The sequence below is a fragment of the Pseudorca crassidens genome, chromosome 5, assembly GCF_039906515.1.
Source record: "Pseudorca crassidens isolate mPseCra1 chromosome 5, mPseCra1.hap1, whole genome shotgun sequence".
In the NCBI taxonomy this organism is placed as follows: Eukaryota; Metazoa; Chordata; class Mammalia; order Artiodactyla; family Delphinidae; genus Pseudorca; species Pseudorca crassidens.
The window spans coordinates 90,595,936-90,620,998 of NC_090300.1; the positions used below are offsets into that span (position 1 = coordinate 90,595,936).

The 25,063-nt window shown below is 43.8% G+C and overlaps 1 protein-coding gene across 1 annotated transcript in view; it reads left to right on the plus strand.

Moving 5' to 3' along the window:
• Positions 1-3,060: 3,060 nt before the first annotated feature.
• Positions 3,061-25,063, plus strand: part of CCDC80 (coiled-coil domain containing 80) — a 33,237-nt gene continuing 11,234 nt past the window's right edge. Inside the window, exons 1-4 of the mRNA XM_067738904.1 lie at positions 3,061-3,195; positions 3,612-5,521; positions 13,471-13,627; positions 24,296-24,432. Of these exons, the coding sequence (XP_067595005.1) occupies positions 3,623-5,521; positions 13,471-13,627; positions 24,296-24,432 (2,193 nt within the window). The 5' untranslated portion in view covers positions 3,061-3,195; positions 3,612-3,622. The remainder of the gene's footprint in view (positions 3,196-3,611; positions 5,522-13,470; positions 13,628-24,295; positions 24,433-25,063) is intronic.

Below are 25,063 nucleotides of genomic sequence, written 5' to 3' on the forward strand. Positions count from 1 at the left end.
TCTTTCTCTCTCTTCTCTGCAATTAGTTAATGTTTCTTTCTTAGGTTACAGAAGAAAGGGAAAGATCTAGGTGGGAAACGTTTAAAAACAGGGCTCTTAAATCATGGACTGGAAATTGAGAGTCATTGCAAATCCTACATCATTATGGGCTTTTTCAGAAAGGGGTGCATGCTAACTTGCTTCCTAGGCCCTTATCAGACATGTGCTCCCTGGTCTTCCCTGGGAGGTTTTTCTGAGGTCCCAGGGAAGGCTTTGGGTGTTGAGTTTGAAAAATCCTGAGCAGGCACCAGAAGTCGCATGCTGCCAGTATGTCTGCTGGGCGTGTGGGAGCTTTGGGGAGACACTGAGGTGGAGGTATTAGATCCTCTCCCGCGTATGTGTTTAGCACGCCATCTAGTGGCTGAAGCTCACAGAAGGGAAGAAAGCCTAAGTACCCCAGAAGACCCAGCTCAGGGTTGGGCAGGCTTCCCCTCTGGGTCAAACCCAGGTCGCTAAAGTGGCTTTATTTCAACTTTACCCGTGCATAGGTGACAAATGTTGTGCACTTCGTTGGGAGGTTGGTGGAAGTCATGGGACAATCAAGAAAAAAGATAAAAGAGGATCTATTAAGAAAGGCAAAAAGTACTGCTAAACAATTATTCCAGAAAGTAGGACTCTAAAAGTGTAAGTGCTCTGACTGAGCATAATTAATGAGACTCTTCTATGAATATGGGGAACACAAAAAGAAATTGAAGGAAGAGAAGAAAGAGAGGGCATGGGAAGAAAGTGAAAGGGAGAGGCAGGATAGCATAATGCTTTGTAGACAGTTCTACACCTGGGTTCAAATTTCAGGGCCACCTCTTAGTATTTGTGTGACAGTAGGCAGTTACTTAAACTCACTCAGTCTCAGATTGTCCATCCGTAAAGTGGGGATGATCCCACCTATCTCTTAGGGAGGCTGTAAGGGTTAGATAAAAGAATATAGGAAAGTGCCAAGACCAGAGCCTCACATGAAAATGCTCAATGAATAGGAGTTGTTATCAGCAGGGAGAAGACAAAAGGAGGAGAAAAGAAAGAAGCGGGGAGACCTAGTAAGGGATTGTGCGGAACACATTATGGTATGAGAAAGGAAATCACATCTAGGACTGTCCAACTCAGCACAAGGCCTTTGATCAACTTAACAGGTGAATCCCATGAAAGGGGAACTCTCTGCCTCCAGGGGACAGACAGAAGGTCTCTGCCGGAGGCCCACCTTTGTTCTGGACTCACAAGGATCTGAGATGACTCCACAGGGGGGCCTTCCTTCTTGGCACCCCTTGGTCTTCACGCTGTGGACTGAGAGCCTGACACTCGGCCCTCTACAGGTCTTCAATTCAGGGCTGAGATCTTATGTGAAGGAAAAGTCAATGACCAGTCGGAGATGGGGCTGATTAAAGGGAGCAAGCAGGGACCAGGTTTTATTCAGAGAGGGCAGCCATTAACATGGCCTAGCGTTCAAGGGACCTCCTGCAAACCCTGGCTCACCACTGTCCGTAGCAGGTGATGCTGACTGAATGCACTTGGAGAGGCTGGAAGAAATATCTGTATAACCCAAGGCATCTTCCCTCCCCACTAAAAGCTGAATCCTCATGGCAGTTCCAGGTGGTGGATGCACAGAGCTGCCTCAGTATCTCCTTTGGAAACCCGATATGGCTATTTCTAAGGATTGCCTAAAGCCCTCTGGACACCTGAAGCCTCCAGAGAGCAAGACATTGCGACACACACACACACACACACACACACACACACACACACATACACACACACTCATGCACATACACTCGTGCCCTCTGAGGAAGTTCTTAGCTTACCATCTCTAGCCAGAGCCCAGAATTGGAGGTCATAATGGCCTTTCCCTGTGTAATGGCTGCCCACAATCTCAGGGGAACAGCAGCCACTGCCTGCATTTCTAACCTTTTACCAGCTTCCTTTCATGCCAAGGAGAAACTAGGAACAAGAACACAGTAATATGATCCCCGGTTAGCATAAAATAAAAACAACCCAGCCATGTTTTCCATGGGCTTTTCCAACCTCAAACGAAATGCATGAAGCAGGGAGGAAGAGATAAAAATACATGCATGGAACTATAAATATACATACTGTCTGTGTATGTATAGCCAATCATCCTCACGCAAATGAGTATCTGTCTCTAGGAAAACCAAGCAGTCAGATGTAGAAATCTGAGAATTTTCGCTTTCCAAAGTGCAGTCTGTGTACAGACAGGAAGGGATAGTGCCCTGATGACTCAGTGGGGAAGGGGTTAAGTCCTCAGCCATCCTGTTCTAAAGTGATTTATGATGATGTGCAGTGTTTCAAAACTCTCCCCCACCCCCGCCCCAGCCCGACCCCAAAGATCAGCCCCTCTCTCTCCCCCAGTCCAGGCTCAGGCTCACCATGCTGAAATGGGAAGGAGGCGGTGTTTTGCTGATCTGTTAAATTCTTAGTGAAGTTTCCTTGATTTCCAGTGGCTGCTGTTGTTTGAGTTTGGTTTGGATCAAAACTGAGGTTGTCCTGGCATTGCTGGGACTGAATCCAGGCAAGAGGAAGAAGAAAAAGGAGAAGGAAAAGAGGAGAGAAAAAGGTGGGAAGAAATAAAGGGAGGAGAGAAGCGTAAGGAAAAGAAAAAAGTCCTTTTTCAACATCACATTCCTGTGTTTTCCCTCAGCCTGGAAACTATATTAATCCCAGTGCTTTTACGCTCGGAAACAAAGGGACTAAGCCAGACTGTGGGGGAAAGGGTGATAAGAAGGATCCTGGAACTCGAAAAAGAGAAAGAGCGAGATTCAGAAATAGCTGGGGCTCCACTTTAAGGGGCGTCCAGTACTGTCGGCCGGGGGCATTGGCACACACAGACACACGAGCCTGAGCAGAAAGAAGATGCAGACAAATGGAGATGCAAAGACTTAAAAGGACAGCTCCTTTCACCTCATTCTACTTGTCAAGAAGGTAAAAAGGCACAGCCAGAAAGAAAAGAAAAAGCTCAACCCTCAGGTCCAGACAGGCGGTGGTCTGCGTGTGGCTTTGGGAGCTGGAGCTGCAGTACACCCCTTTGTATCGGACAGCCTCGCAAAGGAGAAAGAGAGTTGGGAGGAAAAGTATTTCATCTAGGAACTGTCCTGGGAGCACACTTCAGATTACATTTTAAAGCCTCTGCATTCCATCTCCATGAGCCACCATGTAAGTGTGTAATCCTGCCTGTCTTTGCTGTGCTTGTTTGTTTCTTTGTCGCTTATTTGAAGAAATGAAATGGGAATGTTGTCATAATTGATATGCTCAGTGTGCATTTTCTCTGAAGCATCAGACAGTCAGTTGAAACAGTGCAAGCATGTTGAATGGGTTTCCTGCTTAATATAGCTGTCTCTGCTAAGCACTGACAAATTACAGGGACTTAAATGCAACGGGATCTCATCCGACTTTCCATTCCCTGACCTGCCTCCTTCTTCTTCTCTAACCGCCCCCCCCTTCCCCTCCCCTTGGCCAAGATAGAGAAAGAGATAATGCCCAGCTCTGTTTGCAATTAAATGATTTTCTTTCTTTCTTTTTTTTACTCTGCCCTCCCCTTTCTGTCTTTTGACCCTGCTGCCTCCCCAAAGTGGATTGCACAATGACATGGAGAATGGGACCCAGTTTTACCATGCTACTGGCATTGTGGCTGGTGTGCGGATCAGAACCCCACGCGCATGCCATGAATAGAGGGAGCCGCGGAGGGCAGAAAGCGCCTCCGGTTTCCCCCGTCAACAGAAGGCCAGCTCGGTTACTGAGGCACACGGGGAGGTCTCAGGGAATTGAGAGAACCACTCCGGAAGAACCAAACCTCCAGCCTCTCCAAAGAAGGAGGAGCGTACCGGTGTTGAGAGTGGCTCATGCCACGGCACCGTCAGCCTCCCTGGGTATCCACGGGGCCCCAGTGAGAACTGAGCGGAGACCAGCAGCCCGGAGCTCTCCCCGTGAGATGGTCCGAGATGAGGGGTCTTCAGCTCGGTCAAGAATGTTGCGCTTCCCGTCTGGCTCCAGCTCTCCCAACATCCTTGCCAGCTTTGCAGGGAAGAATAGGGTGTGGGTCATCTCGGCCCCCCACGCCTCGGAAGGCTACTACCGGCTCATGATGAGCCTGCTGAAGGACGACGTGTACTGTGAGCTGGCGGAAAGGCACATCCAGCAGATCGTGCTTTTCCACCAGGCAGGCGAGGAAGGAGGCAAGGTGCGGAGGATCACCACTGAGGGCCGGGTCCTGGAGCAGCCCCTGGACCCCAGCCTCATCCCAAAGCTGATGAGCTTCCTGAAGCTGGAGAAGGGCAAGTTTGGTATGGTGCTGTTGAAGAAGACGCTGCAGGTGGAGGAGCGCTACCCTTATCCGGTCAGGCTGGAGGCCATGTATGAGATCATCGACCAGGGCCCCATCCGCAGGATAGAGAAGATCAGGCAGAAGGGTTTTGTGCAAAAATGTAAGGCCTCCGGGGTAGAGGGTCAGGTGGTGGAGGAAGGGAACGATGGCAGAGAGGCAGGAAGGCCAGGCCTGAGCAGCGAGAAGAGGAAAGAGGAGCAGAGGAGGGCACAAGTGCTGCCAACCAGAGAGAGTCGGCTGAAGGCGATAAGAAAAGCGGCCACCGCTGCGGGGGCCCCTCCTCCACCGCCCACAACCCCACGGGCCACCACCCTGCCTCCTGCTGCAGCCACAGCAGTGACTCGGGCCACCTATCGGCCGGTGACGGTAACTGCAAGACCTACAACCCCCGTGGGCTTTCCGACCACCCAGAGGCCCTGGACCCCCCGGGTGCACCCTTCCTCGGAGCCTCACAGGGCCTCAGCAACAGCCGAGGTGGCCACTGCCAGGGGCCCCGTGGCCTCCAAGAACCTCTACCCTCCACCCAGGAAGGAGCAGCCCAGGGAGAGGCCGCAGACCGCCCGGAGGCCCAGCAAGGCCACCAGCTTCGAGCGCTTCACGGCTGCCCCTCCCACCACCTCCCACCTCGTCTCCGAGCCCAGCACCAGGGCTGGCGCCGGTCGTTTCCAGGACAACCGCACGGACAGGTGGGAGCACGGCCCACGGGACCTGAATGTGGGGCCGGGTCCTCACAAGCCTGCAAAGGGGAAACCTCCCCAAAAGAAAGCCCGGGACAAAATCCTTAGCAATGAGTACGAGGGTAAGTATGACCTCAGCCGGCCGACCGCCTCTCAGCTGGAGGAGGAGTTGCAGGTGGGGAATGTTGCCCCCAAAAAAGCGAAGGAGTCTAAAAAGCACGAAAAGCTTGAGAAACCCGAGAAGGAGAAGAAAAAGAGGGTGAAGAGTGAGAAAGCAGACAAGTTACTCAAGAGTGAAAAGCAAGTGAAGAAGGACAAGGCTGAGAAAAAGAGCAGGCAGGAGAAAGAGAAGAACAAGAAGAAAAAGGCGGGGAGAAAGGAGAAGGACGGGCACCTGAAACCCACGAAACACTTCGCTCAGAGTCCCAGGAAGTCGGTGACCGACCTGCTGGGGCCCTTGGAAGGCAAACGAAGGCTCCTTGTAAGTAATCTTCTCCTTGGCATTGTTCTGTGGGCCGAGGCAGTGTCCGGCCTTGGTGTGTTATTTTTCTAAAATCACATTGTTGGATGGCAGCCTGTGGCTGAACAGGTGCTATGTTCATGCTATGATCATGAGGTTTGTCAAGGAAAGCCAGCCAGGCCAGTGGTTCCTTTTGGTTAAGATATTCTATGAACCTCTATCCACACAGACCCGCGGCCCTAAGTACAGAATCAATGACTGGGGGATCTTAGCCATGAGCCCAGGGAAGCACCTGTGCTCAGCTTCTTCCAATCCCATCAGGCCCATCCCCACTTTACTTCTGTCTTCCACAGGACAGTGGAAAGATACACAGGAGGATACCGCTCCCTTTTGCCAAGTGCAAAGAATAAAAGAATACCTAAAGTGGAATGCACTGGCCGTGGTCACAATTTAGGAAAAGTGTTTCTCTCTGCATGAGCTTAAAAACTAGAAGCATGTGCATGGGTAAATGGCAGGTGTCCTCCTTTCCCCCCTAATTAGGTATATATCAGCAGTTGGAAGACTCAGGGGAAAGTGGAGCGGGCTGGGTGGGGAGTGGGTATGACGGGAGTGGGGAAGCGTCCTTGCTGGTCTGCCCTCACGAATATACTTTTAAAACCAGCTGGCTAAAATCTTCTCCCCTAAAGGCTGCCTCCCCTACTGCTTTGCCACCGTCCAAAGAATGATACCAGAACATAGTCAGACCCAAGAGGGCTTTGGATGGGAATAAGCACCATCTTAAACGTACAGGCATTCTCATCAGTGTAGAGAAAGGCTCTTCTTCTCTGAATGTCTCCTTGCCCCTATTTTAGTGCCCTTCCAAGAAGGGCACTAAAAAGGGGCTAGGGGCCCTTTTTTGCCCCTGGCTTCTTAATGTTACATTTTACTCCAGGCTGCCTGGGAGGAAAAGGGCATAATGCAGTTAATTCAGAGAAAAAGATCAGCAAATGGATGTTGGGTAACCTGAGTCAGGAATAATTCTCTCAGCTAGCTGGGTGGAAGGGAGCTGTCCCATGCCATTGAGGACAGCATCTATCCTGCTGAAGACACAAGGTGACTCCATGCCCTGTGTTTCTGCCACCGAAAGAGATGGCATCTCTTAGAGGGTCTTTTAGTTTTTCCAACTAAATTTGGATTAATGATGTGAGCAAAGTGACTCTGTGTCCATGTATCTTTAGTGGTTTCAAAAAGTTAAATGTGCATTTGAAATACTATTCAGAGCAGAGTCCCTTGTGATATTTATCATGGGTGGGGCATATCCCCAGATTCTCTTATCTATTTCATCCATAGTGTGTGTATCTATGTATTAGAACAAAGCCTAAGTTTTGGTTGATTCTACAGGTTCATATGTGTGTGTGTGTCTTTTTACATATTTTTTGTATGCTGTTACCTCGTTTTTCACCAGAGTCTTAAAGTAACTATGTAAACTTAGGTTAGCAGAGGATAGGCTGACTGTTAGAGTAGTTTAACAGCTGCTTGGTTATTCCCAGAGTACACAGGTTTCCAGTCAGAACCAGAAGAATCACTGATTTCAGAGTAGAATTCTACCTAGTACAGAAACTCTGGGGGCAAAGTGCTGTCTCTGGGGTCTGGGAAAGCATTAGTAACATGCTCTATTGCTCTCTTCCTGAGTACCTGGGACTTTGTCCAGCCTACTAAAGCATATCACCCAAACCTGGCCATTTGGCCAGCAGGGCAGACATAGTGTTCCTCATGGTCAGGTTTTAACCAGGGGGGAAATAATCATGGGTAAAATGTCAGGATTGTAATTGTGCACCCATCTGGCAAATACTTCCACCGCCCCTAGCTTGTGAGTCAGAAGAAAGAGGTTTTCATACTATATCCCTGATATTAGTCATGCCTTTCATTTCTCTCTCTTTCTCTCCACTCCCTTAGTCAGGGATTTGAAAGCCCAGCTGGGTCTTTTCTGCTTTTAACAGTATCCCTGATCATAAATTTCTAGCAAATGAAACTCAAACGACAGGTTCTGCTGATGTCATGTGAGGCAAAACAGAAACCAGCTGGGATTGCTCATGGCAATGTTGCTCTTTGGGGTTGGACAGAGAACTGGGATTGTTATTAGAAAGAAAATACCAACAGGAGGCATTTCAGTCCCACGTGTGTTCAGCTGATGATCATATCGGAACTGTGTTCTCTGAAGAGCTAATGATGTCTAAAAGAAGAATGGATTAGAAAAGGCATGATAAAAGAAACACAACCTAAAGTCAAAAGATGGAGAGAAAAGTGTCTTTTTCACCAGACAGAGAGGAGACCAGTGTCTCTGGGTGAAAGATTTTGCTGGTGCCATGTATCTTTTTTCCATTCATTTTTCCTGTCAGGCATGGTTGATGTTATTCAGGAAGTTTCAGTGATTCAATTAATATTCATTAAGGCTCAGCAGCCTCCAAGCTGTTCAAGTACAGCTGACAGCATAGCCTAACCCAGTGTGCTCAAACTGAAATGAGGTTTGCATTCCAAGAAGCTGTGCTGGCCCTTTAGCTCACCTTCCCAGATTTTCAGTAACTTGCTGCCCAGGTACAGTTAACCTACTGCTTTGCATTTATTTATATCATTCTTTAGATGTGAAAACATCACATAACTGCTACTTAACTACTTAGAGAAGCACTGGCAGAGATGGTATAGGTTATGGTCAGGTGAACAGCATCCTAATGGGCTTCAAAAGGAGCTTCAGGTAGAGCCAGGTGTTCTATTCTTAGGCCAGAGGTCAAGCCTCCAAACCCGCTGCCTCTCAGCCTGTCAACTGAAAGGGGCACATCCTGCAAGGTGCTTTGCTGAGACTGTGAATTAACTTTCACAACAGTCCCGTGAGGAAGGACTAATCAACTCCATTTACAGAGGAGGCAACAGAAGCTTAGACAAGTTGAGAAGTTTCCCAAGGTGTATAGCTAATACGTGACAAAGCCAGAATTAGAACTGAGGTCTGTTTGATTTTTAAAACTGAGGGTCAAACCACTGCCCCGCTCTGCCTTCCCATGGGTGTGAGCTTATCATGGACATATGCCATAAAAAGAAGGGGAAACTGAGAAATGGACGTTAGTAATATGGATGTTTTAAAATTCATTTTCAGCCTTGAATTACTCATATAAAGGGTGAGGTACACCAACTGTCAACATTTTGTGTTGAGCACCAATGTTCAGTTTCTGTCTTTAATACCCAGCTAGTTCTTTGCACCTCAACTCACCGGCTTTCCACACAGTCAGTGGAGAACAATAGATTGAATCCCAGTTAACCTAATCCCTCAGACTGGTTGGTGTTGGTTTGGGGGTGACAACAGTGAGAATATAGATGAGCTGTTTATCACTAAAACACTGGAGTCCAGAGTGTAGCTGAAAAGCCATCGTGCTGTGCCCTGAGATCTACCTACTTGTCAATGAGCAAGAGGGCTCATCACGCCAAAGTACATAGATTCAAGTTCAAGTTTAAGCATTCTTAAGACTGAATCTCCCATAATTCGAGTACGTTCATACTTTTAACCTTACCTCAGAAATTTGGATATTGGGACAACAATCTACTTATTTGGTTTAATTTTAGAAAAGGATATAAAGCTCCGGTTTACTAAGGCAGACTACCAGCTGGGACGCTATTTCTCAGAATCCTGTCCTAGTATTTTGACCTTAACACAGTATTTGGAATAAGTTGAGACTTAAAATGTCTTCCCCCTGACATCTTCACATTCCTGTTTGTGCCCTTTACTTATGCAACCTGGCTTCATTATACTCTGAGGCTGCTTGTGCCAACATACCAGTTGGAACAGAAACATGAAAAAGAACAACACAATTCTAAATTCACTTTACATGCCCTGATTTATCACCACCAAACTGGAAAGAGGCCAAGTGCTAGACAATAATGTTTACTGAGAAGTTCTAGAATGCTCTTTTTAGGAAGCGGGGACTGGATACCATTTTAAACACTGTTTGAAGTAGTGCCACACTAGAAAATGAATGGGACGTAGATGTCAACACACAGGGAAAGAGTCGCTGAAATACGTTTAGATGATCAGCCTCTTTTACTTTCTGTGCTGCAAACTCGAGGAGCAGATTGAACATATGGGAGAGTGTCTTTACCAACGGTTCGTGGGCTGCATCTTGACTTACATAACCAGGAAACCACTCCTGGCTGGAATGATCTGTGTAGCCGGAGGAACGTGGGCCAGAATTGTGCTCCTACTGTCTGCAGGGCAATGGTGGGGCTGGAGCTTCGGTGCCTTGAAGAATGGATCCTCTGGTTGGGGAGATATGACATAAACATGAAACAAAGAGGTAAAAGGAAATACATAAATTTCAGGTGAGCCGTGCAGGCAATAAGAACAGTAATTAAAAGGAGAAAGTGAGCATTGTGGGCCAGAAGACACTTTAAGGAGGATGGCTGCATTTGAAGAATGACTCAGATTCTGATAAGATGGAAGGGTGGGGAGGACTTTCTGGGTGAGAAGGGTGACATGGGTGAAGGCAGAGGAAGGAATGTGAGTGAATTATTCAGAGGCAACATACATCTGTGATGCTCTGGTGCACGCAGCCTGTATATATATATTCTAATGTATGTGCTTGATTCTCACTACTTTATGAGCTCATAGGGAAGTTGTTCCATAGTAAAGATGAGAAAACTAAGGTTCAGCATGTTAAGTGGCCTTGTTGAGGTTACAGAGTAGCCAGGGGTTGAACTAGGACTAAAATGCAGGCCTTCCAATTTTGACTGCAATCACCCTGCCTTCCAATTTTGACTGCAATCACCCTTTCTCTGTGTCACTCTGCACAGATTCCTCTCATTTCACAATTTAGGCCGGTCTGGCTACAGGGTGAAGAGGTCACGTAAGGGAGGAATAGGAGGAAAGTTAGCTAGAGAAAGCCAGAGGCCAGGTTGTGGAGGGCTGGAAGCTAGGAAATGAGTCATGCTAAATGAATGTCACCTCACGGGTGGGTTAAGGCTTCCTTGGGCAAAGGGCCTGAGGTGAAAGTAAACATCAGAGCCCTTTATTTATTTAAGTACAGCTCCCACTGGGTATCCAGGGCCTAAGGCTACTGTATTCAGAGATACAGGGGAGAAGCTGCCAGGCAGGGGAGAATGAGGTTCTATTTGATTACATATTCTCTGAAATTCTCAATTATGCACAAGGGGGAGAAAAAGACCAAAGCGGGCTTTGAGGACTCTTAAAATCCTGTCATATCATGGTCTGTCCATGTACTGTAGGGGTCCATGAATGGAATGGAGTCTATGTATGGATTTGAAGTTACAGAGGCAGGTAATTATCAGTCATCTAGCATATATTCTAAATATGGGCCTATCCTTCTTTTAGAACAGGGAGTCCAGACTCATTACCAGTAAATCTTACCTTCGTTTTTTTACTCTTTTGTGTTCTCACTTAAACATTCATTTTATTTATTTTAAAATAGTGTATCTGTGAACAAAAAAAAAGCCAGAAAGAAAAACCTAAAACATACCAACTAAAAACAAAACTCCTGGATATGGGCTACCATGAAAACCTAAAGAATTATTTTCAAACGTCATGTAGCTAATTAAAAAACTAACAAACAAAGCGAAAATACCATCACTATATCTTTTTATAGCCACCTTAAATCTTTTTTAAGACTAAGTATGAATCAATGAATAAATAAGGGGAAATTTTATTATTTTCCTCTTGGGAAATTATTTTTCTAAAACAAGCATTTCCTACTCACCCTGTCCATCTGAAGAGGTATATAAATACAAAATCAAAAATAGATGAAATCGGGTTGAGAATCTGCCCGCTAATGCAGGGGACACGGGTTCGAGGCCTGGTCTGGGAAGATCCCACATGCCGCGGAGCAACTAGGCCTGTGAGCCACAACCACTGAGCCTGCATGTCTGGAGCCTGTGCTCCGCAGCAAGAGAGGCCACGATAGCGAGAGGCCCGCGTACCGTGATGAAGAGTGGCCCCCGCTTGCCACAACTAGAGAAAGCCCTTGCACAGAAACGAAGACCCAACACAGCCAAAAAATAAATAAATAAAAAAATTTAAAGTAGCTAAAATCATTTACATTCCCACCAGCAGTGTATGAACTTCCAGTTTCTCTACATATTAAAAAAAAATAGATGAAATCATGTCTATTTAAGATAAATAACAATCTGAGAAAAACGAAACAAAACAAAACTTCATTCCGGATAAACTTTTGTTCCACTTTTGTTCCACTCAAAAGCTATTGAACTCATTTTGATTTCCATGAAGCATAGTATCTTCTCAAGCACAGAGAATTCTTAGAAGGGAAAGCCTGCAGGCAGCAATAATCACATCTCTGACAGAGCAAAATAAACAGCAGGATGAGCTGGGAGCAGATTTGTTACCATTTTGATAAAGTATTCGATAAAGAGGTTAACAACATGGTGACTTTCCCTCTGCAAAATGCCAAGCTAATAGCCACAAACTTCAGAAATATTTTATAAGGTTAGATGGGTAAGTAGAAAAGTGGTTGACAAATTTGAATTGGTCAAAGGAAAGAAACCGTATAGACGGTGGTCCAGTGGTTAGGACTCCATGCTTTCACTGCCAGTTCAATCCTGGCCTCTGAACTAATGATGAGCCTGCAAAGGGTGAGTAGACAGTGTTTACTGCAGACATCAGCCTAGTGAGCTAATGGGGTTAGAGAGGTCAACAAAGACCTGGTCATCATCAGCATAAAACTTCATGTCCTTCCACTTCCAGGGTGAACAGCACATGCCTACACACTCATGGATTGTGGTACACAGTTCTGGTTTCTGCTCAGGAAGAACCTGGTAAAATTGGAGAAAGCTCGGGAAAAGGCAGCAAAAATAATCACCAGAGTCAAAAGGCTTTTATTTTGGACTCGATTAAAACACTGAGGCAGTCTTAGGGAGAGGGTTCAAGAGGAGCCCTAAAAAATAAGAGTATCCTCATTTTACCCAAAATAATGAAATATGTTTTCCCAGATAGCTGGTGACTAAATCATCTCTTTCTATTGCTGTATCTTCTCTTTCCCCAGAAAACGTCAGAGTTTCAAAGTAAGTGTGAGAGACACAGGGGCTAGGTGAAAAATACAGTTTTGAATTGGAGAGAAGGCGAGCTGAAAGAGTAAAACCCATCCTGTTCGAGGACTCCAACATCAGACATCCACCACGAGCTCTATGCAGGCCCAGTGTGACAATGACTATATTCTGTGACAATACTGGGCCAAAAGGGTGTCCTAAAAATTCTCTGCAAGGTTGCCCCATAAAAATTCTAAGCCGTCGAATCTTCCATAGTGCCTAAGGCCTGTCTATGAAACTCAACCCCGTGAGACATGAAATAATAGTGGTAACCACTGAATTCATGAATGTCTGAGCAGCCAATTAAGATAATGAAGATCAAAATAGAGGAAGAAATGGGAATTCCCTGGCGGTCCAGTGGTTAGGACTCTGTGCTTCCACTGCAGGGGGCACGGGTTTAATCCCTGGTTGGCGAACTAAGATCCCGCATGCTGTGGGTGGTGCAGCAAAAAAAAAAAAAAAAAAAGAGAGAGAAAGAAAGAATACAGTCATTTAAAAAATAAATAAATAAAACATAAAACAAGAGAGATAGCATTTATTGAACAATTGTTGCATGCCAAGTATCATGTAATGCTTACATCAGCCTTGTGAAAGAAGCATTCCTGTGCAGAGTTCACAAATGAGAAAACCAAGACATGTGGAGACTGGTAATGAAGGCAGACAATAGTGGAAATGAATAGAAAACTCTAAGCTGTCTGAAGTCATTAAAAAAAGGCCTTTCCAAATGGTCTCTTTTGGCCTTAATTATACTATCTATTCAACAAAACAATCTAGTTTCTTCGTTTAGGTGTCAGTCACTACCAACCCTCTATTCCAAATCATCCCTTTGGCTTTTGCCTCTGTGTGAAACTATCACCATGAGTTACTATTTTCTTGCTTTCACCCTCTTCCAGCTGATCACTGCTCCCAAGGCTGAGAACAATATGTATGTGCAGCAGCGAGATGAGTATCTGGAAAGTTTCTGCAAGATGGCCACCAGGAAAGTCTCCGTGATCACCATCTTTGGCCCTATCAACAACAGCACCATGAAAATCGACCACTTCCAGCTAGGTTCTCTGAAACACTTTATTATATTATTGCTTTTCTCTCAGCTAAAGTGGGGCACACCTTATGGGAGAGGTCGGTGGGGAATCAAAAGGAAAATTCAGGTTTCAAGAGGGCTCTTTTCTTGTGGTAACAAATGTCAGTCTGCCTAATTATTGATATGTAGCCATTCTGAATGGTTCTGGTTTAAGTTTTGGGCACTTTAAAATGAAAAATATGCAAACACTGTATGGTTTGAAAGTCAGTAAGATGGAGGAAAAGGGGAGAAGTAATACAGTGTGTCGGGGGCAGCCAGAGAGGTATCCTGACACTTTCTTCTGGATCCTGAGTCGTCTTTTTTTTTTTTTTTTTTTTTTTTTGCGGCACGCGGGCCTCTCACTGTCGTGGCCTCTCCCGTTGCGGAGCACAGGTTCCGGACGCGCAGGCTCAGCGGCCATGGCTCACGGGCCCAGCCGCTCCACGGCATGTGGGATCTTCCCGGACCGGGGCACGAACCCGTGTCCCCTGCACCCGCAGGTGGACTCTCAACCACTGCGCCACCAGGGAAGCCCCTGAGTCTTCTTGCCTGTGAGCAGCACCATCTGATATTCCTGTAGCCTTTGTGCTGCAGGCGACTCCCTCACAGATGGGGTTCCTGCAGACCCTTGGGGGTCCTTGACTCTGGCCAGGCTTGGGGGGAATGAGCCGGGGCTGAGAGAAGCTGTGAAGCTAAATGAAAAATCACTGGAAATACAGACTGAATGGCGCCCACGTCCTTTTGGAAAGCAGAGGGATTTGGCTGAATGTAGAGTTTTCACAATTTTTCATATTAATGATGCGTGTGAGGCGTACAGCTCAGCGTTAGGCAGCTAAGGTCTAACTCACTGCGTTCTCGTGGGAACATGGCAAGACTTACTGTGAGCAGTTATGCCTCATGGTCAGAAGCCCCACCTCTAACCCACCCAGTTTCTTTTATAACTATTACATCTCTAGAGCTTTATTTTTTTTAAAAAAACATTTTTTCTTACATGATTTCTCTACTTTTGTTTATTGTTGTTTCAACTATAATGAAAATCCTTCTTCTTGTACCATTTGCGTATCCTACATATTTTCCATAAAATATATTTCATCTGAAAGCATATAAAACATACTTTTTCCATTAGTTAACTTTTTTTTTTCTGGCTGCACCGTGGCATGTGGGATCTTAGTTCCCTGACCGGGGATCAAACCTGCGCCCCCTGCAGTGGAAGTGCGGAGTCTTAACCACTGGACCACCAGGGAAGTCCCTCCATCAGTTAACATTTAACTTCATTACATGTAACATGTTACCTCACATATTTTTCTGTCATGTGATCTTGGTATCATTGAACACATATCAGTCATAATTATGTCATGATAATGTCAACTTGATTTTAATATAGTCTGGCTTTCTAAATCGTATTTTTTTATTGTCGTAAAAACACTCAGCATGAGATCTATCCTCTTAACTAATTTTTAAGTGCACAATACAGTATTGTTTAGTATAGGTACAGTGTGGGCCAGCAGGTCTCCCAAATTTATTTGGGTTTGAAGTTTCAGTTATGCATTCTCTATTTTTATTAGCTCACTTTTCCCTGAGATAGTTCTAAAGGAAAATAAATAGCATCCTTTCCAATGTCCTCTCATAAATCATTGTGGATCAGTGATTGGTTTGTGGACATTTATCTCTGTGCTGTATGTATGTCTGGAGGGAGAACAAAAAGAGAGAGAGAGAGAGAGTGTGTCCTTACCAACAATAACACTAATCATACAAACAAAAGACACAAAAGAAGTTCTAGAGTTAAATAAAGAGGTTCAAATCCACGGTCACAATGTATTTGTTGTGTGACTTTGGGCAATTTATTTCCTAAGTCTCAGCTTAGAACATAGTTATATACATTTCACAGATGATGGTGAGGATTTAATAAGAAGTTATATGTAATTACCTGTCACATAATAAGTACTACTATTGTCGTCATCACCACCATTTGATCTGGCAGGCATCTGGAGATCAATGCGCTGTCACAGGGACTAGAGCACGTATAATTGAAAAATACTTGTAACTGCCTTCTGCTAATTACACAGCGTTGACAGGGAACCCTCACAACTGCTTCTCAGGGTCAGGCTGCATTACTACTCTTGGTGACAAAACTGAAGCCCAAGAGGGACTTCCCTAATGGTCCTGTGGCTAAGACTCCGCACTCCCAATGCAGGGACCCCGGGTTCGATCCCTGGTCAGGGAACTAGATCTTGCATGCATGCCGCAACTAATGCTCCCACATGCCGCAGCAAAGATCCCGTGTGCCGCAACAAAGGCCCGGCACAGCCAAAATAAATAAACTAATATTAAAAGAAAAAAATTTTTAAATGGTGTATTAAAAAAAAACCAAAACTGAAGCCCAAGAGACTAATACTACAAAGCCACATATTCTGTGGTTAACTGGGAGTCAACCATTGGCTTCCTGGATTTTCAAATAGTTGCATGAGCCAGTGAGCTTGGTTATAATCCAGATGTCTAGAGAGGAAGTAGGTATTCAATCCAGTACAGAAACATGCTGGCTGGTGATGAAAGCCTTCCTCCACCAGGTGTTCCCAGTGTCAAATATGTTACGCACCAACTCACACAAAGAATTGTCATTCCTTACTTCAGAGAAGTTTGGAAAAATCATTATATCTTCCACCTCAACCTCTACATGGTCCTAACTGTTACAAGCATTTGGTGCTGCCTTGGCAAAATTTTAACATGAATCCTGCTGTCTTTTAGACATCTGGATTGAATATGAACTGTAGAGGACTGAGATTTTCTTTTCTGCCTTATTGGAAATCAGGTATTGTGATTTGGGTGTTTGCCACTTACTGAATGGGAGCTTGGACATGATTTGGGGGCCTTTTATTTTGTTCCTTATCTGATTCCTGGAAGGCCTTTCTCTCCTTGTGTCATGTCCCAGGTTACCCTTATGGGAAAGGCTGTAGTACTTTCAGCCAAGACTGGGAGTCAGCCATGGGAAAACAGGAGTTGGCGTGTGCCATGGTCTCAGTGAACCAATCTCCAGCCTTGACCGATTTTCAGCTGGAAATCTCTCAGATGGCCTTACTTTCCTCAAAATAAATCAGGCACTCTCTACTCTTCCAGTCTTTTACTGGTCCTTAAAAGCAGAGGCCCACATCCAACTACAGTGTGGGCTGTACTCATCAGCTGGCCTGTCTTGCTAAATGTATTTGAGTTATAGATGATGGACCTACAAACACCAGGGAACTTACTTTAAGGTTTCAGTCATCATTTGTTCTTGAGCAAATTCCAATGCAGAATAAGCCCATCTGGCTTTGCCAGCCCAGAGTATATTATACGTGATGGTTTAGAATGACCTAACACAAAAAGAAAATAAAAATTAAAAAAAAAAAACCCAAAACCAAAAGACGAAAAATAGAATGACCTAACACATAAAGACATTCTTAATTGTTAGAGATATTTAAAGTATCAATCTAAGATAGGAATATTGGTGTCTATGTTAAGTGTATGAATTATAGACAAAGTTTGTCAGGTGAGAAGGAGTTCCTAGCTAAAGACATTTATTGCAGAATGAAAAGAGAAGTGAGGAAAGCACAGCAGACATGTATATATATATATTTATGTGCTTAGCAAAATGTAGAGATGAAAAATATTTTGACACTGGTATTGATCACCAAATTTTAAGAGTTAGAACACAGGACATTTTTATGGGCAAAGGCAGTTTTTGATAGTTTCTTTTTTTTTTTCGGTACGCGGGCCTCTCACTGCTGTGGCCTCTCCCATTGCGGAGCGCAGGCTCAGCGGCCATAGCTCACTGGCCCAGCCGCTCCGTGGCACGTGGGATCCTCCCGGACCGGGGCACAAACCTGTGTCCCCTGCATCGGCAGGTGAACTCTCAACCACTGCGCCACCAGGAAAGCCCTGATAGTTTCTTTTTAAAGAATAAAAAAAGGGAGGTGGAAGAGTTTATGGAAGTGTAGTGTGGCAACAAGGAGAAACAGCGTTGATTCCTTATTCATGTGAGTAGAGAATTCCTGGGTGAATCTCTAACACAACTTTCCTAAGTGAGACTGATAGAATACATTTCAGCCTAAAATACTCTACCTTCGATCCTGTTGAAGAGAATTGCTCTTTGTGAACAGCTCACAACCATCAGGATCCATAACAATGCAGACATGCTGCTTTCCCACAGGAGCACCTGAAAAATTGACCCTTTGCCCCAATTCCTCCTTTCTTCAGTGGTGACTATGCCCGGCAGCTGCCTTCTCTAGAGCCTGCCACCCTGTGCCGGGAGACAAGGCTGGGTGAGTGATCAGATTTCCAGACACTGCCTGTGGTCTCCCTCTCTGTTTATTCAGTCTTTGATTATCAATCGCTCTGTGCCCTAGAGGCTGGAGAGGCTGCCCCCTAACTTGTCCAGTCATCCCATTCAACATCAAGTGTACCAGTGTCGAGATCAACCCCTGCAAGCAAGGGATGAAAAACACCTGATAAGTCACGTGTATAAAACAAGTGCTTGAAGAATGTGGTAGAGGAATAAGCTCTTCCGATTGCAGTCATCACAGTACTGTATGTATCACAGAATTTTGAAAAGCGGGTGGCTTTAAAGGAGGGGCCTTGAAACTGAGTAGATTGTTTTTGATAGATGATGACTCTATCATAGGTGCTTTTTGTTTTTATTCTTTTTTTTAAACAAATGATACATTTTTTGGATTCCAAAGTCAGAGCTACATAAAAAGGCATACACAGACAAGTCTTACACCCGTTCCTGACCCTTTACCTTATTACTCTCTGCCCCCATAGGAATATTTACGATTCCTTGTTTATCCATTTAATGCTTGTTTGTGCAAACACAAATAAATATAAATACCTATATTCCTCTTCTCTCTCTCTTTTTTTTTTTCTTTTTGACAGGAAACTGTTTTATTACCTTGGCTAGGAAAGACCTTTTTTTTTTTTTAAATTGAAGTATAGTTGATTTACAAAGTTGTGTTAGTTCCAGGTATACAACAAAGTGAATATATATATATATATTCTTTTTCAGATTCTTTTCCATTATAGGTTATTACAAGATATTGAATATAGTTCCCTGTGCTACAACGTAGTTTCTTTCTGTTTTCCCCTTCTTTTTTATACAAACTATAGTATACTGTATGGACTACTTTGCGTTTTGCTTCTTTCATTTAAATATATTTCCTGGAGATCTTTTCTTATGAGTACATAGAGATCTTTCTCATTCCTTATTAAGCCATTGTGAGATTCTACCACAGTCTCTTTAACCATTCCCCTTGATGGACATTTGGATTGCTTTCAGTATATTGTTTTTATAAACAATTTCAGAATTAACCCGTACACATGTCACTCTATGTATGTGGGTATATCTTTACAATAGATTCTGAGATGTAAGATTGTTGGGCCAAACAGAAAGTGTATCTAGTTTGGGTAGATATCACCAAATTCCTCTCCATACAAGTTGTATCATATTGCAGTCCCACCAGAAATGTGTAAGAACGTCTATCTCCCCAAACCTCTTCAATAGACTGTGCGATCAAACTTGTGAATGTTCTTAAGGAATGCAGTGTGCAAAAAATGGTATCTTAGTGTGATATAGTGTTAGCTTGCATTTCTCTTTTTATGAGTATGATCGAAGATATTTTCATATGTTTCAGGAACATTTATGCTTTGTTTTTAGTGTCCTTTGCTTAGTTTTCTATTGTGTTGTTGGTCTTTTTAATCTCACTTTATAGGCGTTCTTTATAAAACAGAAGGAAAATTCAGACTCCCTGGTCCTCTTCCCACTCCAAGATGCTGACCCAGTTTGGGGATGGGGTCCAGAAATCTGTTTTTAAAATGTTGCTCAAGGGATTCTGATTTGCAGATAAGTTTGATCTAGAGCAGAAGGTTGGGTGTAGGATAGAAGGGAAGGGAGGGCTAGAAATATAGATTGGCACCCGATTTTAGAGGATTTCAAATACCAGGACAAAGAATTCAAACTTTATTTGGTAAACCATGTGAAGTCACTAAAGATTTCTAAATATATTTTTCAAATAAATTTTAAATAACTTTTAAGGTTTAGTAGTCAGTCTGTAGGACAGAAAAGCACCTGGCAGGACACATTCTTCATAGACAAGACAAATTGGCAAATTGGTCTTTCTAGACAATTGAGACAATTGATTAAGGCAGAGGAATAGTGCCCCCCAGGGAGCATGAACCAGATAGATCTGGATTCAAGGATTGTAATTTTAACATGCACTCCAGGTTCATGACGAAGGTAGACAGTGACTCATACTTTGAAAAACTGCAAGAGGAAATTGGGAACTTCTGAAGCAATGGGGGAGCTGAAGTGGTCCCAGGACATTGGAGGAATGGCCTGAATTTAGGGATGAAAAGAAAGAGGAGAAACCATGGAAGTCACAGAGACGCAGCAGTCACAGAGGGAGGCTTCAGACACAATGCCTGGCACACAGTTGGTGTTTAATAAGTTGTAATTGGAGCTGAATTTTTCTGCAGTGTCATTGCTGTCTATAGTCAGACATGGAAGAACGAATACATGAAGAAACTTACTACTACCTGAAGACCACTGACTTTTGGAGTTGGAGTTCTGAAAGGGTGGGAAACTAGGCAGGTGTTTCTCTTCTAGAGCCAGTACTCATCAGCACACAGCAGAGTTCATCCTCCCCCTGTCCCTCCTCAAAAATCTTAGGTCCAGGGGCTTCCTTGGTGACGCAGTGGTTGAGAGTCCGCCTGCCGATGCAGGGGACACAGGTTCGTGCCCCGGTCCGGGAGGATCCCACGTGCCGCGGAGCGGCTGGGCCCGTGAGCCATGGCCACTGAGCCTGCGCGTCTGGAGCCTGTGCTCCGCAATGGGAGAGGCCACAGTAGTGAGAGGCCCGCGTACCGCAAAAAAAAAAAAAAAATCTTAGGTCCAGGGGCAGGTTGTGTGGAATGACCAAATCCTACCAAATGGGCTTGGATCTGTGAATCATTTTAGGTGGATCAGGACCATATGGACAATTTATAGGATGTGTTCTAAAGAATGTTTGCTTTAAGCCCTGCCACCCTTGAGGAGGACTAGAGATCTTTGGCAGAACTTGGATAAATTTAATAAGAATCTGTCAAATTCATGTTGCTTTTCCAGACTGAAGAGAACCTCTTGTTCACCCAGCCCTGATTTAGACAGAATGCAGAGCGTAACAGAGACCTGTGTCAGGAGTAGGCAGCTGGAGACAGGAACTGGCCTCACACTTACCCTCCTCAGAATTCAGCCAGAGGTAGACTCTGTCTTGCTCTAGAGTTGTCCCCATCCCAGTTGGATCCAGTGTTCATCAGGCCTTTCATTGTTTTTCTTTGGCAGATTCTCTCAGCACAAACATTGCTTCGGGATGTATCTTTCTGTAGGCTGGGAGTGCAAAATGTTCTGTTTATCATTTTTAGTTTGATCAAATCATTTCAGAAAATATTCTAGTTGAAGGGAGAATCCAGACCATGAAGTTGGTTTTTTTTTTCCCCTCCATATCTTAGTAGAATAAAATTTGGTTTAAATCTTGTTCTTGGGTCATCTCTATCCTTGAGTGTGGTGCATTTTGTGAAAGTAGAGAGAGGACTGGATGGGAATGAGGTCATGTTACCTGAGTCCTAACCTGCAGTCTGTTATTAACTAGCAATGTGAACTTGAGCAGATTGCTCCCTTCATGGTGTCTGTGATAGGTCAGTTCTCTGGGAAACAGACTCTGAGATTTGCATGCAAGAGGTTAATGGGGAGTATTCTCAGGAATAATGCCTATGAGGGGTGAGGGATGCAAAGTGACAGAGAGAATTTGAATGCAATTGGCCCTTCAGCATTGTTCACTTTGAGGCAAGGGGGCAGCTGTTATATCTACTGCCTCCCCCCCGCAGCAACCACTGAGTGTGGGCTGTCTCTTTGTAAGGGTGTGATTTGGGGAAAGGCAGCACTTTTCTAAGGAGAGCAGTTTTCAGAGGGATTCAGCTGCTAACATTCACAGCAGCTTTAGTCTTGAAGGTAGGATCTGGCCAGCACTGCAGAGTGTCCACTGCAGTCCTTGGTTTCATCTTCAGTAATGTGACTGGGTTGGGCCAGATACTGTCTGTAGCAGTTGTCTATTGCCACAATAAGGCTATGTAATAAAGACCCACACACCTCAGTGGCATACGACATTAAACGTTCATTGAGTCGCAAGCCTGAAAGGTTCAGCTTTGGCTTGCCCGTGTGTTTGCAGTCAGCTGCCTGTTGGTTAGGTGGTTCTGCTGATCCTGGCTGGGGTCAACTGGCTGTCAGTTGATCTGGGATAGCCCTGGCTGGGGTGAGACCAGAGTAACTTGGCTTGACTTATCCTCTTCAAGGCTAGTATGGACGTAGTCTCATGGTAATGGCAGAAGCAGCAGGAATCCCAAATGTGCAGGCCCATTTCTAGCCTCCATTTGTATCACTTATGTGAACACTGGCTAACCCTGACCGAAGCAAGTTATATAGATGAGCTCAGAATCAACCCATCCACCATAACAGGCAGCTACAGCTACTGGGCAAAGTATAAGTATAGGGAAGGGTGGAGAATTGGGACCATTTTTTTTTTTTTTTTTTGCGGTACGCGGGCCTCTCACCGCTGTGGCCTCTCCCGTTGCGGAGCACAGGCTCTGGACGCGCAGGCTCAGCGGCCACGGCTCATGGGCCCAGCCGCTCCGCGGTATGTGGGATCTTCCCGGACCAGGGCACGAACCCATGTCCCCTGCATCGGCAGGCGGACTCTCAACTACTGCACCACCAGGGAAGCCCTGGGACCATTTTTGAAATCCACTACAGTCTCCAATTTCCTTTCATCTCAGCCATTCAATGGTTTTTGTGACTTTACCTGTTAGGTAGATGTAAATGTTCTAATTGTGGTTCTACTTAGGAACTTGAACTCTGTTCAAGTTACTTATCTCTGAATTCAGCATCCAGCACAGAATCAGCTTAGGACACTGGCAGCAAATATTTTGTTCAATGAACAAAAGCAAAAATGAATGTATGTTATGGATTAAAAATAGCAATTCCTAGGTTCAAGATAAAATCTGGTTTGTAAGGTCTTAGAATCAGAACATTAGTTGTTGAGGACATTTACAAATCAGTTTTTTAAAGATTTCCTTCATTATTATTATTGTTGTTGTTATTAATCACAAAGTAAAATATGCTTCTTGTTAAAATTTAAATAATATAGACTTACATGGAGTAAACAGTGAAATTTTCTACCTCACCTCTTCCCACTCCCCAGAGGCAACCATTTTTATCAGCTGTGTGTCCTTCTGGACTTTTTCCTATGCATATTCCCATATAGATGTATTATGTTTTCTTTTGCTTTATTTCCTTTTAAGAATAACATCATACTATGCACTTTATTCTGCAAGTTGCTGTTTTTATTCAGTGAGCTATACTAAACAAAAACCAACACCATGAACCTAACAATTCTTTTAAATTAATTTATATTTTATTAATGATAGCATTCTCTCCCCTCTCATTATGATCTGCTTGGGAGAATGAAGCTTTTTGTTTACATACTTTCAACTTATATACTTTCAATCCTAATCAAATAAACCAAAGTAATACTTAAATTGTAATTGTCCCCTTTATATCAATAAAAGAGTAATAGTCTGTGGTACTCAGCTGTGTAACCTCTGTATCTGCAAAATTGTGTTTTTTTCTACAGTAGTACTATTCACTGGGTAGCAGTATTGATAATAACTGATAGATTCCCTTCTGTAATAGATCTGTTATCACATATTTGCTAACTTTAACTTTTGTACATTTTTTTAAAATACAGGGGATTATTTGCAGATAAAAATTTTAATAGGGTTGAGGGAAACACTGTGACCTGTATGGGAGAGAAGAAGTAAATAAAGCTATCCTATCTTTTCCAAAATGCTTTCCAGACATAGTAATTTGCCATGTTCATACTTCCCATTAACCCAGTAGCACCTTTAGGAACCATTCTGAATTATAATAATTTGTTTTCAGGGTTTGATATTTGAAAAAATACCTAACACTAAAAACTTCCATCAATTCAGTAACATTTTACTTAAAATTGTATTCACTTACAAAATTTATATTTTGAATAGCTTGACTTGTTTTGGGGCCAAATGACCAGATTTGAACATAGGCTTTTTATTTTTCTCTATGGCAATGACATAGTTCACTGAGTCCCAAAGTGATTCTCTAAGTGGGAGGAACAGGCACTGATTTTAGACTTAAACAAATAACTAAAAGTAAAATAAAATTTAAAATGAAATAAAACTTAACCAAAGAATCTGGGTCTGGTTCCCTGGTGAGCTAGGGTGATGACTCATCCCCAAAGTGAGTTGGCAGTCTTCTTCCAGGGATGACTCAGCAGCTTCACTCTCACGTTGCTCCTTCTGATTCACTGTGACCAGGGTGGGCAGAGATGGCGGTTTGATCATCTTTGGAAAAGTGATTTTCAAAATGAGTTTATTCACTTGTTTCTATATTTATTTGTTCACTTTGGAAACGCTCGTTCAAACAAAATGTTAGTCAAATGTGTGCAACTAACAAAAACTGTTCTAATTAACTTGGGATGAAGGCTCAGGGCCTCCACCCTCTGGTTTCCCACTGATTTCTGTTTTGTCACATCCATATTTATTCACATTTCATTTGCCTTAAGATAATGAGAAACCTATGCGTGTTGTGGATGATGAGGACTTGGTAGACCAGCATCTTATCAGCGAGCTAAGGAAGGAGTATGGAATGACCTACAATGACTTCTTCATGGTGCTCACCGATGTGGACCTGAGAGTCAAGGTATGGGTTCCTGTTTTGGATGATGCAGTGACATTCCTTAAGATAGCAACTCAATTTTTTGTCAATGAGTCTATTAGACATATGACTAAACACAAGTTATTTCATAAATGGGAAGGTTTTGAAATGGTCCAAATAGTTCCCACTGTCCTGTAGAATTTGTGTCTAGAAATGTGGTCTATGGAAAATATTGGATTGGATGACCACCTACGGCCCAGCTACTTGACTCAGACTAAATTCTTCTGTAACATCAAAGTCATGCATTCGCCAGACAATTGTTGAATAGCTATGATGTTTATCACCAGCCAGGCCCTGGTGATAAAAAGTAAAGAGTATTTAGCTTCTGTTTTCAGAAAACCCAGATTTAACATAGGTCTACTTTGAAAGGGCCTGGAAGTTTACCTCCTGATCAAACATGGGCAAGACAGTAGGGTTTTACACCTACTTTCTTCCTATGATAAGGACAGAGATTCTGAACCCTGAAAAACTGTGCCATGTAGTCATAATAATATTAACGATAATAACTAACTTTATTGAGTGCTTTCATTATGTCAAGCACTCACCTCAGATGTTTACAATCCTTGTCTCAAACCTCTAAGATAAATAGCAAGTATTATCATTGTTTCACAGAGGA